We start from the raw sequence: 18,275 nt of genomic DNA, 5'->3' as shown, positions 1-18,275 counted from the left end.
AGGCATGATAATAGCTATTTTGCAGAACTGTGGTGAGAGTTAACTGACATGAGCTTGGCACGGGGGAGGCTCTCGACGATATTCACGCGCTCTTCCCTGTGAATTCACTAGGAATCTTGTATTGGACTTTCTTAAAGTAGAGATTTCTCTGTGTCCCATTTCAGATGACAGGGAAGAAAGACACTTTTCTTGGGTCAGATTCTGTCATCGGGGTGAAATTTGAACAGCAGCAGAAATTGAGCTAATTATACCAAACTTCTAAACACGTTTTTTTCCCATAAAATCATAGATGTTCTTATTCACCAGGGTGCCTAAAAGTACCCCTTCCTGGTTTGCACATGTACATCACATACAAGGAGATAATGACTTTAGCAGGCTATCTGTTAGGTATCATTTATAGCGACTGCAAGGAGACTGGAAAGACAAAATTCCAAAATGATCATGCCCCAGAAGACTGGATTATGCCTGATTGCCCTCCTCTATATTTTGTGCTTCATATGAAATTATATTAGTTATAATTTTTAAAAAGATCCTTTTTATTAAAACGGGTGATCTCTAGGCAGTGGGATTGAGAAAGGCTTTAAAACATTTTCTTCATTTTGTTTATCTGTATTTTTTTAGAATGAATGTACACTACCTCTGTGAAAAGAAAAACATTATTAACATATACTAAACAAATTTTACAATTGGAGATAGAATTGGAGAAGGGTGGGAAGTACAGGAGAACAAGGAACCAGCCACAGCAAACACGTAATTAACCCTTCAAGCCCCTGGGACCTCGCCAAAAGATTTTCTCTTTTTCCACCCCACCCAGCAACAGGAAGGCAGTGGTGATAACAGCCATCACCTGAGGGAATGCAGTGGAAGTTACTTTTGTCTGAGCCCCTGGAGTGGAGCAACTGTTCCTTATTCATCTCTGTATCCCCAGCAGAGGGCCTGCCAAATAGTAGGTGTTCAGTAAATCTTTGTTTCATAGAAGTTATTGTTGAAGGAATAAATGCTGCTAGAAATAGACGTTATCAAACAAAAAGCTAGAGGAACTCTTGGAAAAATGGGCTCCTGTGGTCTGGGAAACAAAACCCCTAGATGGCCATGTGCCAGCCATCGAACAGACCCACACAAGCAGGCTTTAGCAGAGCAACACCTACAGGCTCGGGTGAGAAACCCTTTTTGCCTGGGGCCTAGAAAAGAACACCCCTTACATTTCCTGTCCTATCAGTGGGGTCTCCAGGGAGAGCGGCTGCTGCTGCTCTTTTCAGGAAACTAATAAAAGAAAATGTGTGTGGTTCACAGTTTGTGCTTAATTTTTAAGACCGCTCTCATGCTTTTTACTTTTTGGCAAGACAACAACAAACCTTCCCTATGTGCCTAATTCCCACATCTCTTATTCTTCCCTCCCTACACACTCATCCCTAGTTAAAAGTCTGAGGATTGTGGAGAAAATCCCCTTGGCTTTGAGAATCCATAAAGATCCCAAAAGATCCAAGAATCCTATAAAGTTAAGTTTTGTCCATGTTCTAGTATTAAAACTGTGGGAGAGCAAGATTTTCTTTCCTTCCCATCCCCAACAAAATGTTTTTCTTCCCTGTGTTTTTGTTACTGTTGTCATTTTTCCTGGAGGGGGTTTTAAACAGAGGCTAGGAAGTGGGCTTGGAATAAAACAGGTAGTCAAGAATAATCTGTTGAATAAATGAAGGAATGAATGATTAATCATCCAACATAAACCAGACCTCAAGCTACTTTCCTTTTTAATACACTAACTCACTGAATTTTGGCAATGACCTTTTGAGGTAGGTGGTCTTACCTCCTTTTCGCAGGTGAGACAGTTGTGGCCCAAGACTCACTCAAATTTGAACCCAGATCCTGCCCAACTCCAAAGCCTTTCCACAACAGCAGCGGCTTCTCACAGTTGAATGTGCCTTTGAATCCCTGGAGATCTTGTTAAGAGGCAAATTCTGATTCAGCAGGTTGGGAGCTGAGCTAGCAATTCTGCATTTATAACAAGCTTCTAAACGATGGTAATGCTCTTGGTCCATGGACCACACTCTTGAGTCGCAAGGTTCTCTAAGCCACTGCCTCCGGTCACGCACACTGCGTGTAGCGGGCCCGTCAAGATCAGAGGTTGTAAGGATTTGAGAAAATTCAGGCTACTTTTCAGGCTACCTGGCCGTAGCCTTCCTTCAGATCTTGACCTAAACTGTTTGAACCTTTTCCCCCTGCAAGGATTCTATGAACCATCACAGATGTTGCTCAGGTTTTGATCTAACCTAAGCCTTTTGTTAGTACCTTCCTGAAAAATAAGCTCCCTTAAGTATGTCTAGATTCCGGAGCTGCCTAGACAGTAGCCACAGGCCACAGATGGCTCTTAAAATTTAAACTAATTAAAACAAAATACGATTAAAAAAAAATTCAGATCCTTCATTGCACTAGCCACCTTTTAAGTGCTCAGTAGCCCTGTGTGCTCAGCATCTACTGCTTTGGTTAGGTCAGATTTAAAAAAAAAAAAAAAAAAAAATTGCCATTATCACAGAAAATTCTGTTTGAATGGTGTCCTCTTACAGCATTTGCTACGAAGCAAACATTTGGTATAACCTTCAACACTGAGACAGGAAAAGACTTCATAGGTATATTCACCCCACCGGCTACCCATCCTCCAGGGAACAGTGCTTAAGGAGAATACTTGCTCAAGTTGAAAACCTCAGCTGTTCGGGTGACTTTATCAGTAGCTCCCTGGCCAAAATCTCATTGACAGAGCTGACCGGGATCCTTTCCCAGAGAGAGATGCTGGTTTGGCCTCTGGACCTGCCTCCCTCCGCAGCTTCCCCGGCTGCCACTTTCCGCTTAGGTAGCCACAGCAGTCAGTCCTCACGATGACAGGCTCTTCTCTGCTTCAGGCCTGGGCCCATGCTGTTCCCTATGACCTAGAATGATCTTTCCCTCTCCCCAGACTTTATGTGGCTGACCCTTTCTGATATTCCGGGTCGGAGAGGCCTCCTCTGACCATTTCCTAGCACATTCTCATTCTTGTTATGAGCGTTTGAAACGGTTTATTGACCTGGTAGTTTACTTCTGGATTGAATCCCCTTACCCACTAGGATTTAAGTATCACGAAGTCAGCACCTCTGCCTGTTCTTATCACTCTGTGCCCCCAGGACACCACACAGATGAGGCCTAGAAGAAGTCAACAGGAGAATGAACGAGCAACTCCAGAGGCCTCAGCACCAAGCCAAGACCCGATGAAGTGAAGTCAAGAAGAGATTCAGCAATTTGTTTTCAGGCCCAGCTTATGTTTCCTAATTCCATTCCTGTCGACAGAGGAAGCAGCAGGGCTGGAGGAGGAGGCCTTCGCTGGCAGGGACAACTCGAGGATGTGTCCATGAGTCATCATGGGCTCTGGGGCGGAGACGCGGTGGCCCCCGTGGCCCATTCCTTTTATTTTATTTATTTTTTTTATTTTTTATTTATTTATTTTTTTTTAAATTTTTTATTCATTTATTAGACAGAGAGCACAAGTAGGTAGAGAGCCATTCCTTTTAGCTCCCCTCGGCATAACTGAGCTTTTGTTATTTGGAAAGAGTAGGGGCCAGTTAGCTTTGTTACATCCTCAACCGCCGGAGAGAAAATGCAGCTGGGCAGGCCAGATGTTCTACAGCTCAGGCCATTTGTAGGGAATCTGCCTTTATTTCTATAGGGATCCTAGAATCTCAGTGATTTAATTTGCCGGTTTTGTTGCACAGGGAAACCATGGTGGGAAGGTGAAAACACGCGTTTAATAGTTAACTTTTATTGTCATTGCTAAAGGAGGGAATACTTCAAATGACATCATAAACCAGGTCTTCGAGCCCTTCCAAGGCCTCAGAGGGATGGAGTGGGAGCTTTACAGTTTGCGTTAAATGACATTAAAGAATTGCAGCCCAATGTCATGTTAAGTGGGCTGGTCGGTGTGGCACCACCTGCCACGCCCCTGAGGAGGAAAAGAGCCACTTTCCCTTAACAAAAATGAAGGTTTCTGACCTTTGCTGGGCCAAGAGTGAGGCGGCAAGCTCACAAAGTAAGGGAAGAAAACCGATAAATGGGTTAGATTTTCACCTTGTGGAAATCTGTTGAAATGGAAACCTTTACCCAGTCACCTATCATGGCCTTGCCGTAGACTTGAACGTGCCCAATCAAAATCAGCCAGTATCGGGTTCCATGTTAGGTGCCCCATATCCTTTCCTTTCACTTTCTTCCACACCCCCCTCCATCCCTTTAAAAACAATTAATGAAAACAGTCCTAAGAAAACACTTTTAGAAATACATGTAGGTACGGACATAGATCGACACAAAGCCATAGATAAGCAGAGCGGCTGTTTCCCTAGTAAGTCATAACTCATTATCTATAATAAAGGACTTTGTATTCACTAGAGCTTGTACCAAGGATGCCAAGAGATTATGTGCAATGAATTAATTTTCTCTTTGTGTTCACCAAGCAGACATAATACCGTTCTCTTTTTCACAGCTGAAAAATGGGGAAGTGTCCATCAACAGTGAGACACTGATATGTGGAAGAACTGCAGACACCTGATTGGCCTTGACTCTGACTCGAACTTGATAATATGTACAACATCTGAGTGATGATATCCAGAAAATGCTAGAGACCCAGCAAAATAACTAGGTCACTTACCATTTCATTTAATGTATTAGTAAACTGTTTTTAGCGGGGGTGGTTTGTTTTAATTTTCCCCACTTCTTTATTTCTTACTTTCTGGTTTGGGTCTTTTTAAAAAAATGCTTTTTCTTTCTTTCTTTTTTTTTTTTTTAATTGTTAATCACTTCAGATACTTTCTGGAAAGTAATGGTATATAAATCAGCCAGTAATTTTAAGACGAAAATAAAAATTAACTGGGCATGAAGACCATATGTTGAGTTAACTTTTTGTTAAAAGAAAAAAAGAAACATGGCGAATGCATTTTATAAGATATACAATAATTGTTTTCCAATTCACAATATTGGTTAATGGAATATTTGCCCAAGTCCCCAAGTTTAAGAAACCTACCACAGTACATTTCCTAATACTTTGGTATATATCAGGGATACATGTGTTTTATAATGCAAGATCTATAAAACCATCCGTGTTGTTAGGAAATTATGTTTATGTCTCCTCCAAGACCATGACCCACATGCATGCCAAGATCCAGTCCAATTTAGCCGTGGGATATTTCAAAAGTGGTGCTTGGGAAAAATATTACACATAGTTTTATCTAGGATGACATTTTTAATGCTCCCTGGAGATGTCTGAGAACAAAGCAGGAATGTGCCAAAATCTTCAAAGGTTACGATCATCTGAAGAGAACCTGTTTCACATTTGTATTTCTAAGAAGCTACTTTTATGACTCTTGAACACATTGCACAGAAATCTCTGAACACATTTACGATATTCCTGTGGGTCTGACGGTCACACCTGCCGCACCTCGAGGCCTCCACAGTGCTATGAGGAAAGCCAGGCAGACCCACTAGCCGGACGAGAATTACGAAGAGATTCTGGACATCCTGCCTTCGCAGCCCTCCTGTCCCCTTCTTGCCTCACAGTGTCCTGGCTGGACGCGCTGCCAAAGAGTTCCCCCCCACAAACCACTTCTGCTCCACAACGCATGACTGTCTGGTGTGCATGGTTTCCCTGTTTATTTTCACAATAAGGACGTTGTCACCAATTGGCTCACGTGTGTCTCCCGGGGGTATGGGGGTGAGGCTGAGAGCCCTTCTTACCGTCCTGGCTCCTGCCTTGCCCCATGCTCTAGCCTGGCAAGGACCACCGAGTGGCTAAAGAGCTGTGAACAGGGCTCAGAGTTCTCTCCCCGTGACTAAGGTGGTTCTTTCCCCTACGGCTCCTCTTCCCAAGCCTCTAAGCAGGAGCTACAACAGCCCAGGATGGAGGGAAAATGGGAGCGTTGGGGGCGGGGGGGCGTGTTCTTCCTCCTCAAAGTGGAGACAAAGCCCGATTCCAGGTGCATCCATGTAAACATGTATGTGATGGCGGAATGTAAATTCCCACGGAAGGTGAGGGCGCTTTCCAGCTGTGTACCCAAAGCAAAATCAAAAGATCTATCTAATGCCAGTTTCTGACCCCCTTCCTTCACAATACTCTGAAGAATCCAGTCTCCTTAGCAGTCCCTGACAAAGGACGTTGAGTTCCTTGGCAAGTTTCCGCCCCTGGCACAGTGCACACGAGGGCAGGCACCCGATAGGCTCTTAAGCACCTGCTCATTCCCTGAGTAGCGCTAGTTCTGGAGAAGGAGACTTGAGGGAAGGAATTAATAGAAGATTCCTAGGATATATACTTTAGCTTCTCTGAAAAAGACATGCTGTTTCTTGCCTCCAGGTCTTTGTACTAATGCTTCCTCCCTCTGCCCAGATCACCTGCTCTCGCCTTATCCAGTCTTCACAGACCCTCCAGATACACGGCCTCCCTTTGTGCTCCTCCCTTCCCTGCTCCCAAATCAGCCCTAGTTAGCACCCATCAGATCCCGAACCTCTAAATAACATCGTCCCAGGAGGCAAGGATCTGAAGTTCCTAGTACATAGAAGCCACCGGAGAAATAGTTATTGGATAAATGGGTAGAGAAACGGATGGACCCGTAAACGAATGAATGGGTAAAACACAACCTCCTAAATAGGGCAAGCTCACCCTATTTATGTGGTCTTCAAAACCATGCGATTTAGTCCCTAGTCTATTCTGAAAATAATTCTAAGTAGAACTAGGATAAAAGTAAGCTCCAGCAGCGACTGGAGAACGAGCCTGCTCACAGGCCCGAGTTTGGGGTGGTGGACTCGGCCGCTGCACTTTGAGGGAAACCAGTGCAATGGGCAGCAAGAATGTGGACAGACAAGAGGAGAGGCAGGTCACCAGCTTGAGAATCCGCTCGACGTCCGCAAGAGGTGCGGGAAGACCTGAACACGCGGCGACGGTGGGAGGGGAAGAAACAGGTCAAAGGAGCCTTCGTTTCCCAGCTGCTCTCTGCAGTTACCTGAGCCGCTGTGAGTGAGTCCTCGCTGGGGGGATGGAAGCGGAAGGGACCCGCACATGCGCTCAAAGCTGCACCTTCCAGGCCTGCAGCTGGTTGCAGACTTGACAAAGCCCAAAGGCAGTGGGCCTCTAGCTGGTGTGCATCCCAGTCACCGGGAGGCGTGGTGAGCCAATCTGTGGGCCTCGTCCCCAGTTTCTCATTCAGAAGGTCTGTGATGGGACCTGATAACGAGCATTTCTAAGACGTTCCCAGGAGAAGCTGGGACTGCTGGTCCCCAGACCGCACTTTGAGAACCACTGCCTTGCGCTGTGGTGCAACCTAATACTGAAAGACCAAGTGTTTCCAAATGGTTGCATTTAAGAGGGCCTCCTCTCGACCTGAACACCTTGCCAGGACTGTCTGTAAGCACGAAATTGCTCTCTCCTGTGTTAACTCGAACTTTTGGATCTGTTTGTTACAGTGGCTTAGCTTACCCTAGCTAACCTTAACCTAACGAATGCAGGAGCTGAGGGAAAGAGTTGAAGCCGACTCCCAGATTTCGATTTGGGTAACGGGGAGAACAGTTAAGCAGGTTTGGAAGGGAAGATGACGAACGGATCATCACAGTCTTAGAAGCCCTCCACTCTGCGAGGACTGGCGCTTCGGCTGGCCCAGCCCGACCCAGGGCCCATCTAGCAGAAGGTCGTCTCTGCCTTTCATTGCTCTCCTGTCGGTTCTCTGTCAGCTTCTAAGACTGCCTTGGCATGTCCCCTCTCTACTGCTGGCTTCCCTCCTGCCTGCCAGAGTTCAGGTGGGAAGGGAGAGGACCGCTGCTTCCTCTGGCATCCAGAGCTTCCCCGTCGCCTCCACCTTCTAGGCATTAATCAGAGTAACCCCTTCTATCTGGATCGAACCTCACTATTAGCAAAAAGCACTCTTGGCTTTCGTACCTCCTCTGATTCCACAGCAGCCACATGAGCTGCTCTGGAGGCACATGCACACACACACACACACACACACACACACAACGTGTTATCATACACTAGCGAACACGTGTTGAATATGCCACCGCCACAGTCTCGTTTCCACAAGTCTCATGAGCAATGTCTTAAGGACATTTGTTGAATGGCTGAGTGAGTGCGGTGCCCAGAACAAGGGACTTAAGCTTTGTCTCCCTTCACTTCTCTGCCACAACCTTGCAGTGAGAGACACTGCAAGTATCTCTCGTGAGACAACTACCGCAGTGACACCGGACCTTAGCAACTAGTTATTATTATCCTTGCATCACCTCTTCTCAATTTTCCGAACCGTGTCTTGGCATTCGAGATCCTTCAGAATGCGTCTGCAGCTTACTCGTCCAGCCTCACAGGATGCCTTCGCGGACCTCCTACTGAAAAGTCTCCCGTGCCCTGAGAAAGCCTCACACGCCCCAGCCCTGTGCATCTGTTCGCACCGCCCTCTGTCTAGAAGGCCCTTCTGCTCCGCCATCCTCAGTTAAAGTGAAGAGCCACTCCTGTGTGAGGTCCTCCTCGGGGCCTCCCACCAGAGGGAGTCTCGGCTTCCTCGGGAGCCCCAGAGCACCCGTCCGCACCTTGCTTACCGCCCCCGCCTTGCCATAGTTGTCATGTCTTAGCATATGACTTTCTGGCTGCCCCACTTTCCAGAGATGCCTGCCACTCAATTTCTGGTTCACAGAGAACTCCCTTTCTTGTTTTCAAGAAAGAATTGGCTGTGTATTAATTTATGTCATTTCATTCTCATCATTTCAGTGGCTTAGTTGGGGAAGGTGGCGGTTATCATGTACTCCATCTGCCAACTTGAAAACAGAAGCAAGAAGAATATGTACCTATGAATAGATGAGTAACTGCAAGGCATCTGTAAATCCAGGCAAATACTTGGCATTTTGAGGGGCGGGGGTGCTGAGGGGAAGAACGTTTTTCCAGAAAGCTCTGGCTTTAAATACCAACTCCGCATTCAGAGCCTGCGGGAGGCCTTTCATTACCTGTGGTGCTGAGGCCAGTGTACTCAGGGGACGGGTTGCTGACCGGGGAGGACGGAGGTGGCACTTCCACGGACGTGGCGGATTTTGCTGGCGAAAATGATGGCACTGGGGAAGGGGTTGGCGGGGTGGCCTCTGTCAAGACAATCTCTTCTCGGACTTCTGCTACGGGTAGAGAAAGGGTAGGTCCTCAGAACCAAAGGTCAAGGCAAGTTGTCTTTAAAGGACTTAAAAATTGGAATATTCTTTCTCATCTGTGTCATGTCACCCCCTGCTTCAAGCCCTCTGATGATTTGGGCACCACCATCATGGCGGGCAAGACAATTCCACACACGCATGTGCCCACTCTATAGAAGAAGACATCATTGGTTCCACACCACTTGGCCTGCCAACTATAGCTAAATTCTTTGGAAGACAGAGCTGAAGAAACACAGAACATGGAAGTAAGGATACAAATCAAGTTGCCAAGTAGGGCAATTCCCAGGGAAATGGCAGCTTACCGGTGCTTCCTTCTCCCTTCATGGCTCGCATGAGCTCATTGGCACGTTCCTGACAGTGCAGGGATTCTAACAGGTAGAGCACGTAGTCATCAAACATCAGGTGAATCAAGTGAAAAGACCCTGATGAGAGAAGATCCGAACAGAAAGGTAAGTCAGGGCAGCTCAGGTACACCCCTCCACCTGCTCAGCAGTCTGTACACTGGGACTCCCGCAGGTACACTGGGCTCCAATGCTCCGTTCAAGTCTCTCATTCTCCGCTCCATAATCATCTCCGCATGGTCAAAAGTTGCTCCTCTTTGCTGTATCCTCAGCCTAGGCTAACACTTTGTAGCAAGTGAGTCTTTTCCTTGCTCAATCTGGCTCCTCCAAAATGGCACCCATCGAGCCGTCTGCCCAAATGCCATTGAGCCGTCTGAGCCCTTGCCGAGCCACTGGCCTCATCCTCATCTGGGCACCACTCACTTTGTTCAAAAATCTTTCATTTTTATCTCTACCACAAGTATGTCTTATTTCCCCGACTGGACTTTAAGGATGTCCATGGCAGGGATTTTGCCTTCTAGTTCCCTATACCGATGTACCTGACATAATTCTGGGAGCAGAACTGAAAATCAAAAATTGCAACAACTGAATTATTTCCTTAAATGTTTCTGAGACATCTGTTTAACACATGGTTATTAGAAAAGGTATTAGGGGATGCCTGGGTGGCTCAGTTGGTTAAGCCGCTGCGTTTGGCTCAGGTCGTGATCCCAGGGTCCTGGGATTGAGTCCCACATCGGGCTCCTTGCTCAGTAGGGAGCCTGCTTCTCTCTCTGCCTCTGGCTGCCACTCTGCCTGCTTATGTGCTCTCTCTCTCTCTCTCTCTCTCTCTGACAAATAAATAAATAAAATCTTAAAAAAAAAAAAAGGTACTAGATTGAGAATGTATGGTATTCTCAAATAGCATTCTTCATTCTTAGATTGTTTATTAAAAGGGATGGCAACAATCCTCCCCAGGGATCTTTCCAAGGGCCAGTTTATGTGCTCAAAATCATATCCTCTGATTTAATCTCTACAACCACCCCATAAGGTAGTTATGTTCCTATTATAACACATTATTTCAAAACCATCTTTTCTTGCATGTCATACTGCCACCATGGCCAGTGGAATGATCCACATGTGAGAGGGGCTCGATTCATGTCTGCTGTAGTCAAACCTCAGGAAAGCCAGAGCCAGAAGGGCCAAACCTTCTTCTCTAGTCCCATGCTTCCAACTCCCAACGGGACATCTCCATGTGGCTCTTCTGCTACCCATGAAATGTCCAAAACTTCTCACCCACCTATGTATAGCTGACCTCCTCTTCCCATTTCCCTCTAGTTTACTTTTTTAGAGGACCTGGAAGAGCCTCTGGTATTACTTCTACTGTGATTCCATCATCACCACCATGACTGTTATCACTGTCCTAGTCATAGTCCTCATCGTTGCCGTCATGGTCTACCGAATGCTTACCATGTGCCCAAACTGTACGGAGCACTTAACACACATCTCCTCCTTACCACAGACTGGGATAGGTGGCACTGTCCTTCCTTAGGGAGCAGGAAAGGAGTCCCTCCATTAGCAGTATGTAGGGATTTGCCTCGGTTTGGTCTGGCCCCAAATCTGTTTCCTGTCCCCTACAGATCATCCAGTTCAGTCTACTCATGGCACAAAGACCAGGTCCCAGAAGGGTCCTTTGAGTTGGGAGCTGTGCCTTTTCAAGTCTCACTAATAGGGTGCTAGGGCTATGGCTCCAGGTGCACAGCTGGTTAGTACATGATACTTGTCAGAAGGTGTTGGGGCCGGGGGGGCAGGGGCTAACTGGATAAAACCTCCTTGGTGGAATTCATCAATTTTTCCTTTTCAATTCCACCTTCTTGGTAGAATTTGTCAATTTTCTTTTTAATTGCATCTGGCTTCTGCACATACACACGGACACACACACACACACACACACACACACACCCTTATAGAAGACTATGGAGGAAAATCCTCAGCTTAACTCTGAGGCCAGTGGATGCCCAGCAGGTCACATACACCAACTCTTATATCCCCCCTCTCTTTAGAGCCTGCCCCAAACTCTGGTCCTGGTATCCACAAAGCTCAAGCCAGGGTCCCTGTCCTATACTTTTTCCACATTCTTCCTTCATCCCCAGGGTGTTCTGTCTGTTTGAAATTCAGAAAGGAGTAGATTGTGCTAAGTCAGAGATGTAGCCTCTAAAACTCAACTTTCCATCCACTTCTCCAAAATGGGTCCCATGAACCACTGAGGAGGCTCAGCATTGTGGGTAACAGCACAGGCGCTGGAGCAGTGCACCCAGGCTGACACCCAGCTCCGCCACTTAGTGACTTAGACCCTGGATGAGTTACTCCTAGTAAATGTTAACAACAAAATCAGCCACTTCTTGAGCCCTTGCTCTATGACAGATTCATGATCTGTATAAATATGCAGATTTATTATCACACTTAATCCTCATCACAACTATAGGAGATGAGTGATACTCTCCTTTTGCAAAGAAGGACACTGAGACCTAGAGAGGTGAAATAAGTGTCCAGTGTCACACAACTAGTAACTGGCAGAACTGGGACTTGAACCTAAGACTGTCTGATTCTGTGCAGCTCATTTGGCAACATAGCTCTCTAAAAGGGGGGGTAGTACAACTCCTTGTTTTGGTTACAGGAGTACTAACCATAATGAGGAAAAGGACACACTAGATGTTTACTGAATGGTAACTACTGCTATCTGTAAAGTCCCTTTTGCTCCTGAGGTTTTAAGATCCCGTAGGATCTTAAAACATTTTGCTCATATAGCCAAAGAGGTCAAAAGACAGCATCAAATACTTAAAAGGGTCTTCAAAATGAAAAAAATATTTGCTGCAATGTTGCTCTAGGTCCATAAGGATAGAAAGATAGAAACACGGAGCGACGAATTAGAATGGAAAACTCTAGATAATGGAAATGGGTATTGCAGTTTTATCCCAGGCAGATGCCTTTGAAGTCAGCTATACACCCTTCTCCTTTATAGACAAGGAAACAAAGATCTGACGAAGTGAAGAAATTTACCCAAGACCGCACAGGGAGAAGCATCATATCCAGGCTGGGGGGCCAGTACTCTGGGGCAAGTGTGGATTCTGAGCTTCAAGGTCCCTTCCTTAATGGCTCTGATCAGTTACCCAACTAAATCACCTTTTGATGAGTTTGTAGAGCTACTGCTGCCTGCCTACTGTTGTGCCAAGTACTCTGAGTCCACAAGAAACCTAAAGCTCAGATCCTGACTCCACAAAAGCTACAGGGTCCTGCGTAGCAGAAGTCAATCATTAAGATAATTGGGCAACAAATAGTTCAGTGCTGGCAGTGGGGGGCGGGGCGGGGCGGCTGGCCACGGGAACAGTGCAAGGAAAAGAGGGCAAAGTGAAAAGGGGGAAATAAAGACTGAAAGAGAGAAAAAGAGATGGGGGGGCAGGATGGAGGGAGGAAGAGAGAAACATCAAAGACAGACAGACAGACGGGAGAGAGGCAGTTACAGCTAATACCCTGGGCTCTCTCTCCCTAGTGCTTATCACCGTTCCCTGTACTTTATAACCTGTATCACGTGCCTCCCTACACTAGACTACAAGCTCCATAAATGCAGATGTTTATCTTTTTTTTCCCCCAACTGTTCTCCATACCCAGTGTCCACAACAGTGCCAGGCACAGAATAGAGGCTCAATGACTATCTGTTAGATCAACCAATCAAACGCGCAAGCCCCGTGTACCATATGCACTGTACTGAGCTCTCTTTCCGGCAACACTGTGAGGCAGGCGTTATTATTATCTTCAACTAATAATCGGGGAAATGAAGGCTCAGAGGCTTTAAACAACTTGCCTAAAGTCACAGAGTTGGCACTTGAGTCTGCTGTGGAAAAAGGTATTAGGACACAGACAAAGGAGATTTTTGTTGCTGTTGCAACGTGTTAACGTAGTTGAACACATTTCATAGCATCAAAGCATTTCTCTTTTCTTATGAACAATTTCAAATAGATAGAAAAGTACACAGAATTTTAAAATGAATGGCAGTGTACTCAACTCCTGGCTTTATAGCGTCTTAGTATTTTACTGTGTTTGAATCAGATTTGTTTTTTAATTGAAGATGAGGATGAAGCCTCTGTGTTCTTTTCCTTAATTGTATTTCTCTGCCTCGTGGCATTCAACCTGAGGTAATCGCTGACTTGAATTTGGTATTTACTTGTTCTACTCTTACTACATATAATTATGTACCCATATATAACATATGGTGCTGTTTTCTGTTTTCACACATGACGTAAACGGTATCGTACCTCACAGAGCAGTCTACTACTTGCTTTTGATAATCCATCCACATGGAGGCACGCAACTCAAGTCCGATGGCCACTGTCCGCATATACCATACTTTATTTATCCATTCTCCTGGTGATGGAATTTAGGTTGTTTGTAAGTTTCCACTATTGGAAATTGACTCTTACGAATATTTTCTGTACCTCTTTTCTTGTGTCTGTTGGGTCCAAGAGTGCCTGCATCTTCGGTCTTAAGAGATGGTGTTCCATTGCTCACCAAAATTTTTTACCATCCTACTGATAGTGTATGAAATATAATCCTTGGGGTGCCTGGGTGGCTCAGTGGGTTAAGCCTCTGCCTTCAGCTCAGGTCATGATCTCAGGGTCCTGGGATCGAGTCCCGCATCAGGCTCTCTGCTCAGCGGGGAGCCTGCTTCCTCCTCTCTCTCTGCCTGCCTCTCTGCCTACATGTAATTTGTCTGTCAAATAAATAAACAAAATCTTAAAAAATATATATATAATCCTTGCCGTCTGAAGGGTGTGAGGTGTTATCTTATTTTCTTTATAATTGGTATTACCCTAATTACTAGAAAGGTACACATCTTTTCAAATGATTATTGTCAACTTAAATTTTCCTTTCTGGGAATCACCTATTCATATTCTTTGCTCATTTTTCCTTTGGGGTATTGGAATAATATTGGGGTATGTGAATTTCTATTGGAGTATTTAAACAATTTGTTTACAGGGGTTTCTTATATATTCAGGTTGTTTGTTATATGCACTGCAAAATATGTTCTTTTCTGTGGCTTTTATCTTTTAACTTTGTTTATGGTATGCTTAATAAACACAATTTTGAAATCCAAACATATTTATTTTTGAAATATTTTATGATTGGTCTTTTTTGTGCCTTTTAAAATAAATAATATACTATTTCAAGATCATAAAGATATCATTCCTTGTTTTCTTCCAAAAGGTTTAAGGTCTTTTTCCCCCCCATTGAGATGTTTCCTTTCAGAAGCTGTAGACAAGGGGTCTAATTTTTTTTTTTTTGTACTTGTCCTGTACAAAAAAAGGCTTGTTCAGAAGAAATTTGCCCAATCCACTGATTTTTAATGCCATCTCTGTTATATATACAATCCTCTTGTTTAACAGAGGATCTGATGAGGGGAAGACAAGTTTTGTATCTGTCTGTCTTGGGCACCTCTGTTCTGTTTCACGGCTCTACCAGTCTCACTACGTTACAGCCCCGCACTGTCTTAGTCCATAACAAATGTGAGTATCAGTATCAGGTAACCAAGACCCTACATCTTGTTCTTTATCTTCAAAATGTCTTTACTATCCTTGGCATTTTGCCTTTCCACATGAATTTTAACATCAGATTGTCAAAATCAAAGGGAAAAAAATTAAGAATTGGTCTAGAATTCTATTGAATTTGTGTATTAATTGGTAGAACAATCTCTTTGATGTTGACTCTTTCCAAACATGAACAGGGTAGATTTCAATAATATTTTTGAAATTTCTCTTTGAAGTTCTTCAAACAATTTTTGTTAGAATTATTTTATAGGTATTTTTTAGTTTCCTTGGCTATTTTGAATGGTATATGAGTGCGTATTTATATATACTATGATATATACTTAATATATGTTAGTATATGCTTACTATATACACACACTCAATTATATTTTCTTTTTTATTTTTTTAAAGATTTTATTTATTTATTTGACAGAGAGAAATCACAAGTAGATGGAGAGGCAGGCAGAGAGAGAGAGAGGGAAGCAGGCTCTCCGCTGAGCAGAGAGCCCGATGCGGGACTCGATCCCAGGACTCTGAGATCATGACCTGAGCTGGAGGCAGCGGCTTAACCCACTGAGCCACCCAGGTGCCCTCAATTATATTTTCTAATTAGGTTCTGGTTTATGCTAAGAATACCAATGATTTAAAAAAAAAAAAAAGCTCAATCGAATGATCTCACTGAATTCTTCTTTACACTATTAGTTTGCAGACTCTTTTGTCGGCCATCATGACATCTATAACAAAAGGCAGTTTTTGTGTTTTCCTTTCCATTTCTTAGATTTCTTTTACTTTTCTTATTGCATCAGCTAGGACTTCCAGTCAATATTTATTAGAAACAGTGTTAAAAGGCATTTTTGTCTTAATGAGTTGAATGGGAAAACTTCTAAAGTTTCACCAGTTAGTATGATGTTCACCGCAGGGTTTTGGTTGCCCTTGAAACATACTAAGTAAATCCCTCTCTATTCCTAGTTTGCTAAGAGTTTTTAAAAATTATACCTGGGAGCTGAATTATATCAAATCCTTTTTTTCTCCTCTACATCTATAGGGAGGACCGTATGATTTTTCTCATTTAATCTGTTTAATAATGTATGTTGATAAGTAATTTTTCTGACTTTGAATCATACTTGAATTCTTGCCATAAACCTTATTAATCATGATCTTAAAAATTTTGCTGCTGGATTTGACCTACTAGTATTTTATTTAGAAGTTTTCATCTATATGTGTGGTTGGGTTGGAATTTTCTTTTCCTCTACCATTCTTCCAAGATTTTGAAGTTGAGGTTGTATTAGCTTCATAATTGAGATTACATCAGCTTTGTGAGTTGTATAGCTTTCCTTTTGTTTTTATTGTCTAAACATGCTCATTTTCATTAACTAAGGATTTTATATTTCTTAAAAGTTTAGTAAAAGCTATCTGTAAAAATATTTATGCCTTATGTTCTGGAAGGAAGAGACTTTGACATCTACTGCGATTGTTACTTGATCTTTTCTCTAGCATCCTATTTTATGTTTTTGGTTTGCCATCCTGTTTCTATGCTTCTTTTATCTTGCCATCTCTTTTCAAATTTTTCCATTTTCCTTCGTAAATTATGATGATTTAGTGATGAGCTCTTGATTTATTAACATACATCTCACACATTAAATCCAAACTGTATTTTTTTCAGTGAAGTCCAAAATTATTTAGCATTCAGAGACAAAAACCTTAGCGTGCCTTAACCAGTGCTTGAAGCTTCTCTTCCCACCACCTCATGTTACTTTGTAGCCTGGGGCTTGCTTTTATCTTTTTTAAACATGAAAAATATTTTTTAAATGATAGTAATTAAATTTTTTTGCAAATTTAAGAATTTCTCTCATCTTGAAAAAGGGCTCCCAAATTGTTGGACATTCCTTCCGTGGAAAATTGAGTGTCTCTGCACCCTCTTCAGACTTGGTCGGTTTGTGACTGCTTTGAGCAACAGAGTATGGGGGAGGTGACAACTTCTGAGATTGGGTCATAAAAGGCAATGTGGCTTCCCCCCTGGAAGAGGGAGCCACCATGTGAGAATTTTAATTATTTAGAGGCCACCATTGCAGTATGGACACGGAGCCACATGGAGTGCCCACAGAAGGCACCCTGATCACAGCAGTCCTGTCTTCAAGATATCCAAACCCAAGCACAGACACAGGAAAGAAGAAGCCTCCAGATGATTCCAGCATCCAGCTGTCAAAGCACCACTGCCCTTGAGTGTTTCCATCTGAGGTTCCAGACATCATAGGGATAAGCCAGCCCTGCTGTGCCATGTTCAAATTCCTGACCCACAGAATCCACATGCATAATGAAAGTACTATTTTAATGTCACTAAACTTTGGGGTAATTTGTTACACAGCAATAATAACTAGAACCTGGTTGTTTCTTGTATCCCAGACCTTTATTTTTCTTCTTGCTGAAATGCATCCTTTAAGTGCTTTTTAAGTGATGTTCTGTGGGGCCACATTCTCTTAGTCTTTGTAGAACCGAGTGTGTCTTTACTTTGCCCTCAGTCCTGAATGATGGTTGACAGTTCTTTGTTCTCAACACTTGAAAGATATCATTTCTGGCATCCCTTATTACTCTGATGTTTTGTTCTCTCATAGCTTCAAAACATTTTTAAATCTATCAATATGGATTTTTAAAAAATCCATCAGTGAGGATTAAATAAATTTGTCTTACCTTTCGGTGCTCAGCATCTGAGTCCAGGGTGTTTGTCTGAGTTGTGGAAACTGAAGCAGCATGGGTTTCGTGGTCAGGCAGATGTGATTTTGAAACAGAGCTCTGCCCCTTGCCATACTGATCTTGGGCACGAAAATTCTCCAAGCTTCTTTTCTACCTATTATTATCTGCTTCGAAGAGCTAATGTGAGGACAGAATGTAGTACATGCCTTCTAAGCATTTGCTACAATGAGCAGCATTATCCTGTCTTTGCTTCACGTTCTCCATCAGACTTCACAGGTTGTTGCAAGAATTAAATGAGGATGTGCCCAGTATCCTGCCTTGTGCATGCTAGGCTCTCCATCAATGTTACCTTGTTTTTATGAGTAGTATTCAGCTGCAGAAAGCTAGACGAGGTGGTGACTGAGCAGGAAGAACAGGGCTCTAGGATGGAAAAGATTCAGGGGTCTCAGCACAGTCTGTGGTGCACCTGTGGGCCAGCCCCTCTCCTCTGGGGTTGGCTTCCTCC

At 43.8% G+C, this 18,275-nt stretch overlaps 1 protein-coding gene across 7 annotated transcripts in view; it reads right to left on the bottom strand.

Annotated features, from left to right (window-relative positions):
- The window catches only part of RFX4 (regulatory factor X4), a 157,814-nt gene that overhangs the window by 14,035 nt on the left and 125,504 nt on the right, over positions 1-18,275 (bottom strand). For 6 of the 7 annotated variants that reach the window (XM_059186751.1, XM_059186753.1, XM_059186756.1 and 3 more), the window contains 2 exons: positions 9,483-9,602; positions 8,986-9,147 (listed from right to left, as the gene is read on the bottom strand). In XM_059186751.1, coding sequence (XP_059042734.1) covers positions 8,986-9,147; positions 9,483-9,602 — 282 coding nt within the window. The remainder of the gene's footprint in view (positions 1-8,985; positions 9,148-9,482; positions 9,603-18,275) is intronic. The other variant, XM_059186752.1, reaches the window with a different exon arrangement.

Source organism: Mustela lutreola, chromosome 8 (genome assembly GCF_030435805.1).
Source record: "Mustela lutreola isolate mMusLut2 chromosome 8, mMusLut2.pri, whole genome shotgun sequence".
NCBI classification, from domain to species: Eukaryota; Metazoa; Chordata; class Mammalia; order Carnivora; family Mustelidae; genus Mustela; species Mustela lutreola.
Note: the sequence above shows the minus strand (reverse complement) of the source record. Positions and strands in the feature narration are given on the sequence as shown.